At 38.8% G+C, this 13,737-nt stretch overlaps 1 protein-coding gene across 1 annotated transcript in view; it reads right to left on the reverse strand.

The window, feature by feature from the left end:
- Positions 1 to 336: 336 nt before the first annotated feature.
- The window catches only part of LOC140507322 (vomeronasal type-2 receptor 26-like), a 46,208-nt gene continuing 32,807 nt past the window's right edge, over positions 337 to 13,737 (reverse strand). Inside the window, 1 exon segment of the mRNA XM_072615437.1 lies at positions 337 to 1,259. Within this exon segment, the coding sequence (XP_072471538.1) occupies positions 337 to 1,259 (923 nt within the window).

The raw sequence follows: 13,737 nt of genomic DNA on the forward strand, positions 1-13,737 counted from the left end.
CATTTACTTCTGTTGGCCCCAGCCTTGAACAATCTATTCAAAGAATTTATCCCCACCCCAACTTGAGTAGAAAAAATAGCTGCCCAACTAGCTTAGTTCAACCTTCAGAGACTGAGGCCTTGAAATGAAGATAAAAGAAAAAGGGGAAAATCTGAATGTTCTTAAATCAGTGGTTATTAATAACCATTTCTCTCAGGACAACCATAATATGGAAAGAATGACATGTTTAGTGGAGAACCTAATAAAGATTCAGCTATCACTAATTATAGATTTATAAGACTGAATTATTTTTTCAGGGATCAATTTATTTTATCAGATGGATGTAACAGCCAAAGTTTAAAACTGACTCCTTCTAGTTAAATCTGCTTTCTGTTTTAAATATCCCAAGGTATTCATCTCTGGTCTCAGAAGGATCACATAACACTTGGGAAGAAAGATGCAACCTAATAACCCAGCACTGGACTCCAAAATACAGAAGATCTCTACAGTCACCATAGCCTTTCTTTTGGGATTCTGATAGGCAGGAATGAAAGACATCCACACACTGCAGAAGATCAGCATGCTGAATGTGATCAACTTGGTTTCATTGAACGTGTCAGGGAGATTCCTGGCCAGAAAAGCCACTGTAAAACTCACCACTGCTAGGAAACCCATGTAGCCCAGGACACTATAGAAGGTGATGACAGAGCCCATCTCACACACAATGATCATATGTCCAGGTTCAGAGTGTCTGTCTAGTCCTGGGAAAGGTGGAGAGGTTCCTATCCAGATGCCACAGAGAGTAAATTGAATCATAGAGCAGATGAAAACAACCAAATGAGAAACCCTAGGTTGCACCCACCTTTTCATCTTGCTTCCTGGTTTTGTGGCTTTAAAGGCCAGAACCACAAGGATGGTTTTGGCCAAAATAGAAGAAAGGGCCACAGTGAACACAATTCCAAATACAGTTTGTTGCAGGAGGCAGGTTGCTGATGTTGGCTGGCCAATGAAGAGCATGGAGCAGAGGAAACACAAGGTAAGGGATACAAGCAGTGTGTAACTGAGAGTCCTGTTATTGGCTTTGACTATTGAAGTATCTCTAGATTTCACAAATATCACAAGAATCAGAATTGTGAGAAAAGAAAAGGAAAGAGCTATACAAGTCAAAGTCAACCCCAAGGGCTCTTTAGAAGTGAGGAAAGTCACAGTCTTTGGGATGCAATGATTTCTCTCTTTATTTGGATATTGTTTTTCTGGGCATTTCATGCAGTAGTCCATATCTGCAAGGAACAAACAATGTCTCAGTGTTTTATGACTAATATCCTTCCAGTTTCATAGCAGTAAATAATATCATTTGAAATCAATCCCACTGGTTTTTTCAAGGCACAAAAAACCCTTTCTGTAATACTGAGATTTAGTGCTGCCAGTGTGCAACATAAAAACAAAACAAAACAGAAACCCACTTTTTTTTTCCATTGCCCAGTATTATCACAATTGGGTAGACTTAGAACACATTTTCTCTCAGAATGCACATTTCCAGATTGAAAAGAACTCTTTAGTGTATTCTCACAGTGATCATATTGGTATAGAAAAAAAGACTAGTTTACTATGACTCTTTCCATTATTTCAATATAGTGCAGCATAAATGAAGTTGCAAATAATTAAAGATTACCACGGAAATAAAATCATATCTTATATTCTGTAGTGTCACAACAGTCTCTCTGATGAGATCGACCAAATCACTGATTTCAGTAGCCATAATTAGGCTTTATGATTATTTCACAATAAAACCAGTACTCCATTTTCAAGAATTTCAGCTGATAGTCCAGATACAATTACTGGATGAGCACATTTCGCATTATTTCCCCCCGTTTTCATACATTACTTAAGACTTGACAATGTTTGACCTCATCTGGCATATATGAATTTACATCAGCATAATAAATAGCACAGTCCCTGGCATACAGCACATGACTAATGAATGTTTGTTGACTGACTAACTAAATTCATTGTCCAAAACTGAAGTAAATATTGCCTGTAGCAGTGGTAGGGTAGGGTGGTGAGCAGGGTTGTTCAACCATTTCTATTTCCCCTTCCCTTCCCTGACTGTGATTCAGTGACTGAATGGTTTTCTCAGTGTACAATATCTTACATGTCCTGGGAGAGTATATTGAATGATATGCACTTTTTTCCTATTTTATTTTAGCTCAAAGTCCCTGGCAAGTGATAAATTTTTTTTCCAGCCAAACATCTAAGTTCCTCTCTTTTCCGTGCCTTTCTTCCATCACTACGTTTTCATTTCAAGTGTCTCTTCATCTACCTCCTTCCAATCAGCATGTCCAGTCTAACAAATGCTAGTTTTTTAATATTTTTATTGAGCAAAAGGAAACAATTAAAAAGGGGTAAATAGAATTTCCCAATGCTGTAAATGAAAGACTTTAGGCTACCATGAAGGGACCCAAAAGGTGAAATGAAATACAGGAAAAATTGCTTCAGGGTCTATAGTGGTATGGAGATTGGTCTCAGCAACACAACATCTCTTTCAACTTTTCTAGTGCCTGATCAATCCCAAGTGACCCTGCTCCCTGTGGCATCTGCCACTTCCTGAATTTCTGTTATCCTGGCTCCATGCAAATTCTCGCAGTTGCCCTTTGTCCTACTCCATGTACATTGAACACATTCATCAGGTGGTAGAGTTCTTTTTTTTAAGGTTAATTCTCATCTGAACAGATTTTTGAAGGTCAACAACGGGCATAAATTACCACATTGCTCTCTTTCTAACTCACTCAGAGGACCAATCTGTAAGTGATGAAAGTTTCCTCTCCAATGGCTGCATATGTTCAGTTAATTTAACATGTTTTTTTTTTTTTTATCATTTATCAAGGTTAGGGTTAGAGTTAGCGTTAAAAATTGGGATGATAAAAATTTCATCTGCCTCCCAGGAATGTTATAAGAATTAGTGAGATAATATTTATAAAATGCTTAGCAGAGTTTGTGGCATATATTAGGTACCATATAAATGTCAGCTACTATCATCATCATTATCATCATCCCTTTTTATGTATAGCATCTCTCCCCGGGCTCACCTTCTTTCAGCTTATATTCATTCTTGTCAAATTGCCTTTCTCACAAGGGAACCAGTCACTTCAAGCTTTATTGTGCCTTTCCCTGTCAGTCTTGATTGACTTTCCACCAGAATTACCAGTTTGAAAGCAGTTTCTCCTTTTCACTGAATGGTAGACTGTATGAATATACTTGCCATGGTTTCTCATCAGCATTCAATTATCTTTCTATCCTCTGCAAACATCCTCACCATATGATTTTAAATTTTACAGCTTTCAGAGTATAATTTCAAAACTTTCCTTAATGAGTTTCCAGCAGTTCACTCTTTTTATCTATTTTAGATACTTTCCAGTGTTGTACTTCTGCCTTATTTCTTATGCAAATATCTCATGATGCTTTCCCAGGGGTCACAGGAAGGAAGGGAGGGAGGATCAAAGTAAGGAAAGGAGTATTTATTAAACACCTACTGCTTATCAAGTACTGTGCTAAGCACTTTACAAATACTGCTTTATTTGATCCTCACAATAATTGTGGGAGGTAGGTTTATTTTTGCCCTCATTTTAGAGTTTGAAGAAGCTGAGACTGATAGGGGCTAAGTTATTTGCCAGAGTCACACAGATGGTAAATATCTGGGACTGCATGTGAACTCAGGTCTTCCTGACCCCACTCAGTGCTCTACTTACTGTGCTAGTTACTTGCCTTAAGTCTTTCCTAAGATAAGACCTGATGTAAATATGTGGTTCCACTGTGGTGAAAGTCCACATTTTGTGAAATCTGGAGTCTTATCAGTTTGGGGTCCTTTTTTTTCCAGTTCAGACTCAATAATTTGTCTTCAGATTCTCCCTCATTGATTAACAGAGGTTAACCCCATTTAGTATTGTCTCATTCTCTGTGAAAGGCCTGGTAATCAGGTTTGAAATACTTCTGAAACTCTTGCCTTGGCAGGAATTTTGACAAAGTTTCCACATTCTCAAGAAACTTACAAAAAAGTTTTACTTTTTTCATTTTCTTCAAATTAATTTCTGAGTACTTCACGTCTTCCCAATGTATCAATAGCATCTTGAAAAATATTTTCAATATCCTTGTCTCTTAAATGATGTGGCAATCTTTTAACTCTTTTAAGGAAGATACATAGCATAGTGGATGGAGTGCTAGACCTGGAGTCAGAAAGACATGAGTTTAAATACAGCCTGAGGCACTTACTAGCTATGATGTGACTCTGGATAAGTTATTCACCCTCTGACTATCTCAGTTTCATCATATCTAAAATAGGAATAATAGTACCTACATCTCAGGATTGTCATGAGGATAAAACGAGATGTTTAAAAAAATGTTTGCAAATTTTAAAATGCTATATAAATGCTTCCTATTGTTATTTAACCTGTAGTCCTCCTTGTGGCTCTAGCTACATCATTAGTTATCAATAGAATAGAATACAATATTCGTATTTGTATTCTTGTAAAAGATGCATGCAATAACAGATATTGATACTTATGTACCTATTTTTTGAATTAATTTATTTTTAGTTTTAAACATTCATTTACACAAGAGTTTGAGTTCCAGATTTTTCCCCATCTCTCCCCGCTCCCACCTCAATATGGCATGTATTCTAATTATCCCCTCCCCCAATCTGCCTTCCCTTTTATCTCCCTTCCTTATCCCTTTTCCCCTTACTTTCTTGTAGAGAAAGATAGATTTCTATACTTCATTGCCTATATGTCTTATTTTTCAGTTGCATGTAAAAACAATTTGTAAGATTTGTTTTTAAAACTTTGTTCCAAATTCTCTTCCTTCTTCCTTCCCCATTGAGAAGGCAAGCAATTCAACATAGGTTATATGTGTATTTATGCAAAATACTTCCATAATAATCATGTTGTAAAAGACTAACTATATCTCTCTCCATCCTATCCCACCCCCGACTCATTCTATTTTTAACTATGACCTTGTTCCTTTTTAAAAGTGTTTGCTTCTGACTACACCCTTCCCCAATTTGCCTTCCCTTCTATCATCTCCCCACCCTTATCCCCTTCCCCCTTACTTTACTGTTGGGTAAGTTACCCAATTGAGTGTGTATGTTATTCCCTCTTTAAGCCAAATGCAATGAGAGTGAGGATCACTCATTCCCTCTCACTTCCTCCCTCTTCCCCTCCATTGTGAAATCTTTTTTTGTCTCTTTTTTGTGAGATAATTTGCCTCATTCTATCTCTCTCTTCCTCCTCCCAATATATTCCTCTCTCACCCCTTAATTTTATTTTTGGATATAATACTTTCATATTCAACTCACTTTGTGCCATTTATCTATGTATCTATCTATGTATCTGTGTATTTATCTATGTATCTGTGTATCTATCTATGTATCTGTGTATCTATCTATCTATCTATCTATCTATCTATCTATCTATCTATCTATCTATCTATCTATCTGTATTTCCTCCAAAGTCTCATGAGTTACAAATATCATCTTTCCATGTAGGAATGTAAAAAGTTCAACGTTAAGAAATCCATATGATTTCTCTTTTCTGTTTACTTTTCTTTGCTTCTTTTGATTCTTATACCTGAAAGTCAAATTTTCTATTCAGCTCTGGTCTTTTACTCAAGAATGCTTGAAAGTCCTCTATTTCATTGAAATTCATTTTTACCCTGAAGGATTATACTCAGTTTTGCTGGGTAGGTAATTCTTGGTTTTAATGTAGAAGTTTTTATGTCTTGTGTTATCCTGATTGTATTTCCACAATAATTGAATTGCTTCTTTTGGGCTGCTTGCAATAGTTTCTTCTTGACGTGGGAACTCTGGAATTTGGCTACAGCATTTTTAGGAGTTTTCCTTTTCGGATCTCTTTCAGGAGATAATCGGTAGATTCTTTCAATTTCTATTATACCTTTTGATTCTAAAATATTAGCAGTTTTTCTTGATAATTTCTTGAAAGATGATGTCTTGGTTCTTTTTTTGATCATGGAGATCAGGTGGTCCAATAATTTTTAAATTATCTCTCCTGGTTCTGTTTTTCAGGTCAGTGGTTTTTCCAATGAGATAATTCATATTATCTTCTATTCTTTCATTCTTTTGGTTCTGATTTATAATTTCTTGATTTCTCATAAGGTAATTAGCTTCCATTTGCTCCATTCTAATTTTGAAGGAATTATTTTCTTCAGTGAGCTTTTGGAACTCCTTTTCGATTTGGCCAATTCTGCTTTTGAAAGCATTCTTCTTCTCATTGGCTTTTTGAACCTCTTTTGCCATTTGGGTTAGCTTATTTTTTAAGGTGCTATTTTCTTCAGTATTTTTTTTTTGGTCTCCTGTAGCAAACTGTTGACTCATTTTTCTTGATTTTCTTGCATCAGTCTCATTTCTCCTCCAAATTTTTCTTCTACTTCTCCTATTTGATTCAAAAAATCTTTTTTAAAGCCCATCTATGACCTGTGACCAATTCATACTTTTCCTGGAGTCTTTTGATGTAGGAGCTTTGACTTTGTTGTCTTCTTTGGATTGCATGTTTTGATCTTCTTTGATACCAAAATAAGATTCTATCGTCCGATTTTTTTTCTATTTGCTCCTTTCCCCAGCCAAATACTTGACTTTCTAACTTTTCGTCAAGGTAGGACTGTGCTTCCAGTGGGGCTGGGTGTGGGTGTGGGTGTACTGTCCCAGGATTTAGGGGTATTTATCAGCTACTCGATTCCACAGTTCTGTGGGCCCAGAACTCCTCGGAGCTGCTGCTGTTGCCACTGCTGGCACTGCCTCCTCTTCCACCCTGGTTCTGGGGTCAGACCCCAGTTGCACCGCACCTCTTATCCCCCATTCAGTTCCAAAACAATTTTTCCACTTACCTTCTATGCTGTCTGTGGCATTTTTTTGTTGAGAAGTCTGGAAACTGCCACAGCTGCAAACAATTTAGTCCCCTGAGGCCCTCTCTTGCCCCCTCTCTACTGGCGCAGCCCATGTCAGACTACTTTGTGTTATTGATACTTCTAGTAGACCTTTCAGGCTGTCCTGGGCTGGAGATTTGCCTCACTCTATTACTTTTTCAGTACTGGAGCTCTAGAATTTGGTTAGAGTCATTTTTACAGGTATCCACAGGGGTTTGGAGGAAGAGCTCAAGCAAGTCCCTGCTTTTACTCTGCCATCGTGGCTCCCTCCCCAATACTTATGTATTTAAGTGAAAACATTATAGCAAAGGAGTTAATATAAGTTATAAAGGAAGCTCATCAGAACACTGATAGGCAATTACAATCTAAAACATCACAAAGAAACGATTTTTCTCTAGGAATCTATGCAAAAGTTAGGGCTTCTACGAATTTATAACCCAGATGAAGACTACCACCAGCAATTGCTAATACAGGAAAAGAATGCCAAAATATGTCCTGTGTTGTCCCATAATGTAGCAGTCTCTCTCTGTCTGTCTCTGGTTTATTTTCCTTCAATCTACACCCACATTGGCAGGTTGGATTTCCCAGAGAGTTGGCTAATACAACTATGGTCAAAGTTAAGTTCTATGGGCAATTTTTTTTTTTGGTGGCCACACTCTGGACACTGTAGCTGTTGGTACCTCACTGTCACCCATACCATGGTACTATTATACCTCAAAGTCCTGTGGTGACAGGCAAGTGATGAAGCAGCAGTGAGAATACACTGGGAACTGGAGTCATAACCCTCCACACAGGTGGTCCAGGCTATAGGATTGTTTCTCACTGGAAGCAGCAGTGAGATTCGACAGCCCCGTGAGCGTCTGAGCAGCCTTTAAAGGATCGCACTGATCACCTCCTGGTGTGAAGAAGGGGGTTAGAAAAAGTGTCCTAAAAACTGCGTGCTTACAGAAACCTGACCTGATTACCACAGCAGGCAGGGATTCCCACTCTGTGGTCAAACACACAAAAAATGTATAAAATGTACAAAAACACCTGCAAAGATCATTCCATTCACTATCGGCACATGGAACATGCACACACTTATAGAGAACACAAAATCCAGTAGACATGAAACACGAAGAGCTCTTGTTCAAAGAGAACTCAAAAGGATGCATCTAAGTAGCAGCCCTGGGTGAAACAAGGCTGTCAAATGAAGGCCAGCTTACTGAAGTTGGAGCTGGATACACATTTTTCTGGAGAGGCTACAGTGAAGAGGAGTGCCGTGAAGCTGGTGCAGGCTTTGCAATCAAAACTAATCTTGTCAGCAAGCTGGTATGCCTGCCAAAAGAAGTGAATGACAGGCTGATGACAATGTGATTGCCACTTGCAGGAAAACGTCATGCCACCATCATCAGTGCCCATGCTTCCACCGTGAGAAACTCTCACGAGGTCAAGGAAAAATTTTATGAAGACCTAGAGACCCTTATCATAAATGTTGTGAAAGAGGACAAGCTTATAATTCTGGGTGAGTTTAATGCTAGAGTATGCTCAGACTATCAGATGACAGGGAGTCCTAGGGAGGAATGGAGTTAGAAACAGCAATAGCAATGGTAATTTACTGCTGAAGACGTGTGCATCACATGACCTTCTCATCACCAACATGTTTCCCATTTGCCGAAATGCAATAAAACTTCGTGGATGCACCCTTGCAGCAATCATTGACATCTAATAGACCATGTGATTGTAAAGAGAAGAGACAGACTAGATAAGAGAGTGACAAAGGCAATGTGTGGTGTAAAGCGCTGGACTGATCATAGACTTGTCCTTTCCAAGTTAAATATTCACATTCATCAAAAATGCTGCCCTCAAAGCAAAATGACAACCAGAATAATTAATGTCAACAAATTAGAGCTCTTCCCTGAGCATGAGCAGTTCTTTGCGAAACTGGAGGGAAAGTTGAGCCAAGACACAGTTGGCAACAGTGGAGCAGAAAAAGAGTGGGAAGCTTTCAGATATTTGGTATACAGCACTGCATTTGCTCATCTGGGTCAGAACATTCGCAAACACCAAGACTGGTTTGATGGAAATGATGGGGAAATTCAGAAGTTGCTAAATGAAAACCAAAAACTCCACAAAATTTACCAGCAGGAGAGTTCATCCATCTTTAAGAAAGCAGTATTTAGTTCCATCAAAAGTAAAAGTACAAGCAAAGCTTAGAGAGATGCAGGATTCCTGGCTCAGTAAGAAGGCAGATCAAATTCAGTTTTATGCTGATAGTAACAATCCAAAGAGCTTTTATGATTCTTTGAAAGCTATTTATGTACAAAAATCCTATGGTGCACCACAACTACTCAGTGCTGATGGAGCCACGTTGATGAGTGATGAAGACATGATTCTAGAGTGATGGGCTGAACACTTCCATAGTGTTCTTAACAGATCATCATCAGTCAATGCTGAGGTCATTGACTGTTTACCTCAGATTGAAGTCACTCTCTCCTTAGTTGAACTTCCAACTGAAGGTCTTAAGTGCCTTTAGGCTCCTTTAATGAGGCAAAGCACCTGGTGCTGATTATATTTCAGCTGAGATTTAAAAGACCATTGCTCATAATGGTGAGCTGACTGAAATTTTCCAGGTTATATGACAAGAGGAGGTTATCCTCCAGGAGTTCAAGGATTCCTCCATTGTGCATTTCTATAAAAGTAAAGGGAATAGATTATCCTGTGATAATCACTGAGGGGATCTCTATCTTAGTCATTGCTGGCAAGATTCTTGCTAGAGTCCTCATTAATAGGCTGATCCTTCACTTAGAAGATGGTCATCTACCTGAGAGCCAGTGTGACTCCAGAAAGGTCCAAGGAACAGTTGAGAAGATGTTTGCTGCCTGACAATTCCAGAAGAAATGCCAGGAGCGGGAGAGATCTGTACACAACATTTGTAGATCTGACCAAGGCCTTTAACACTGTTAGTGGTGAGGTCTTATGGCAAATTATGTCAAAATTTGGTTGCCCAGAGAAGTTCATCAATATCATATCAGTTTCATGATATCATGTTTGCCTGAGTTCTGGATAGTGGACAACTCTCTTGTGCCTTCCCAGTCACCAATGGAGTGAAACAGGGCTGTGTGCTTGCTCCCATGCATTTCAGCATGATGTTTTTGGTCATGTTGTCAAATGCTTTCAATGAGAACGAACAAGGCATCAAGGTCAGCTTCTCTACTGATGATAAATTCTTCAATTTGAAAGGGCTACAATCCAATACCAAAGTGGAGGGAGTGTTGGTGAATATTTTTCTGTTTTAAGATGACTGTGCACTCAATGCAGCCTCTCAAGTTGAGATACAACAAAGTATGGATCAATTCTTTGCTGCCTGTGCTAGTTTTGGCCCAATTAACACCAAGTAACACAGGTGCTCTATCTGCTACCACCTCACCATCCATATGTGGAACTATCAGTTACAAATGGAGAAGTTTTCAATGATGTGGATAAGTTCACTTACCTTGGTATGTACACATCGACAATGAGGTTGACACATGCTTTGCCACAGCTAGTTCAGTGTTTGAGAGGCTCCGAAGAAAAGTTTGGGAGATGAAAGATATTAAATTGACTATCAAACCAAAGGTCTACAGAGACTTTGTGCTGACCTCATTGTTGTATGTCTGTGAAATATGGACAGCCTACCAATGCCATGCCAAGAAACTGAATCGCTTCCATTTGAACTGTCTTAGAAAGATTCTGAAGATCATATGGTAGGATAAGGTACCAGAGCTCCTTGCTCGAACTAAACTGCCAAGCATTCAAACTATGCTTCAGAGAGTGCAACTCTGATGGACTGGCCACTTTATTCCAATGCAAAATGTATGCTTGCCAAAAAGACTGTTTTATGGAGAACTCACATGATGCAGGCAATCACATGGTGGTCAGAAGAAGCGATACAAGGATTCTCTCAAGCTCTCTCTCAAGAACTTTGGATTTGATTGTGTGACATAGGAGACACTAGCACAGGACTTCTCAGCATGATGTGCTCACATCAGAAAGGGTGCTGTGCTCTATGAGCAAAGCAGAATTGAAACAGCACAAAGCAAATGTAGGATGCACAGAATTGGAGTAACCACCCCAAACATTCATTCAGATTATCTGTGGCCAATCTATGGTAGAGCATTGCGAGCTCAGTCTGATCAGCCATGATCATACACAATGAAACTTCACTTTACCATGTTGACATCATTTTAGACCTCTTTGAGAACAAAGGACAACAACCAACTGCCCTTTAGTAATTATTCTTACTGAAATATACATATATATTTTTCAATATAGATTATTCCTTAACAAATGAGAGCAAAAATGAGCATAAAGATACATATACTCATAATACCATAAACATTATTTTGGCTACAACTATCCTTCTTCCTTTTTTCCTTCTTTGCTATAACCAACGTCACCACCAAAGTCACCTTAAAATATCAATAGTTGACTCTTCTTCACCGGTTTAAAAACTTAGTTATTTCATTCTAAGCCTCTCAACATATTAAGTAAAGAAATTTCTATTAGGTAATCTTAACAAAGTAAAATTAAAAACATCTTCCTTGGAAAATGTCTCTTCATATGTCTACTTTGTGTCTTACTTCACTTTACTATAACAATTACAGGAAATATCTCTTCAGCTTCCAAACTAACACATTTAATTCTCTCTCTGTCTCTCTCTCTTCCCAATTTAGTTCATAAACCCTTAGAGACAGAAAGTTTTTTAATGTGTATTTATCCCTGATTTCTGAGGGAAAGGTATACATAGTACAATTCTTCATAGGTCAACAAGGATCAGAGATAAACACTGATTCCATATAACGAGGTGTTTCTCAACAAACAATTTCTTCACTATGACTTACAATAGTATTCTCCAACTTTTCATTTGATCTTAAAGCTACGACAACAATGTATGTCTAGGCTACATAAGCATTTGAATCAAGGGTTACATATGTTTTAGTTATGGGCATTCAAGGACCAAGTGTTTTACATATAGAAATGGTCTGAGCAGAGCAGAGCAAAGTGGGAGAAACATTTCTTTAATCTTGGAGGGTAGACTTCTCAGTACCTAATCAGATAACATTTGCTTTCTTGTCTGTCGAATCACACTGTTGACTCATATTGAGCTTGTGGTCCACTTAAATCCCTTGGATCTTTCTGGAGAGCAAACTCTTGTTTTATCAAGCCTTGAGAGACTAATGTATTTCAGAAACTACTTTTTAAAGCAAAGTGTAATAGTCTAATACTATAGATTTCTCCCTTGATAATCCATTGTTGTTTTTGTTGTTTGTCCTTCTTTCTCCAAACGGACTGTGGCAACATGGAGGTGATGCCATGACATTCAAGTTAATTGGATTTAAGTGAAGGAGGGTTGTTCAAAGTTATCAACCTCATTTTCTCCTCCAGAGCCATCTGGGTCCAGTGGTCAGATATAGATAAGAATGATGGGAGATGGCCCTGGATGCAGTGGGAAACTTTGTCTTTTTTAAGCTAAGGTCTTTAACAGGTCTCAGTTTCACTGAGGCAATGCCCATTTGTTGAGTAAGGCAATGTAAGAAATGAGGCAGAGAATAGGGAGTGGGGAAGTACTTAAGATAGGGAGGATGGATAGGATGCTATTACTAATACCAGACAGGACATGATGAGGGTCTTAACTTGGGTGGTGGCTGAATGAATGTAGAGAAAGGACATCACATAGAGACGGGTCAGGCTCAGGAGGGGAGGGTTGAGGTCAGGGTTGAGGGAGGTTGGGGAGTAAGGGTAGGTGCTACTGTGGAAACCAAGATCACAACCAACTCTTAGCAAGTAGGGTGGGTTGCTACCCATCTCATATCTTTTGGGATCATGTCTTTCCAGCCTCACTTCCACTTTCGAGGCCAATAATCTAGTCCACATCTCTCTACATGCACAGGCACACACACAGACACACACCCATAACGAAGAGAGACTCTGTTAAATACTTTGCTAGAATCTATGTTGTCTAGCAGCCCTCTCAAGGAGAAATGTGGCCCATGCTGACCCTAGGTGATCACTGCTTCCTTATCGAAGGATAACTGACCAATCCATTTAGTCTAGAAGGTGGTGGGTTCCTCACCACTCATGGTCTTCAAGTACAAACCAGTGATTCTAAATCAACTGAGGTGATACCTTGTCAGAGGACTAGACTAGGTAATGTCTGGGGCACAAAGGACACACACATACACATACACACATATTTTCACATGGTAGTGCAGCAAGAAGGTGTGTGTTGTTGGATCATCTCAAAAGAATTCCCAGACTCAGACCATTTCCAACCCAAGCAAGGACATTTAAGAATTACACTTCTCAGCAGCAGTCTAGGCTCCTTAGAGGAACTTGAAACTAGCAATTCAAAAACAGGGATTTTTATGGAGCAAAAAGTACCACCAAATATCCTGAGTCTGATCTAAATATCCTGATTCTGGTTCAAGCAACAACCTCTTGGTTACAAAAACATAGACAAAGATAAAGTAGAACTGTATGTGCTGCTACACATAATGCATGTTAAAAAAAGCACACTTGGGGGGCATTAATGTATGGTAATGATATTATAATAAGTCTCTTTCCATCAAAATTTCACCTGAAGGACAGTCTTTGCTGTTATTCCAGAGATGTCTACTTAGGGAAAGTCCCTTCTGTGATTTAGTGACTAGCATCCTCTCTGGGTAATGCATTCATTGGTTAAAACATATTTATCTTGGGCAGGAGGGGTTCCTCATTGTCTAACCACTGTTGCTGACACAATTATTGCTAACAACACAATTCCTGCTAACATTGTTACCCCGAACAATAGGATTTCTAGGACCTCTC

Source organism: Notamacropus eugenii, chromosome 5, assembly GCF_028372415.1.
Source record: "Notamacropus eugenii isolate mMacEug1 chromosome 5, mMacEug1.pri_v2, whole genome shotgun sequence".
Classification (NCBI taxonomy): Eukaryota; Metazoa; Chordata; class Mammalia; order Diprotodontia; family Macropodidae; genus Notamacropus; species Notamacropus eugenii.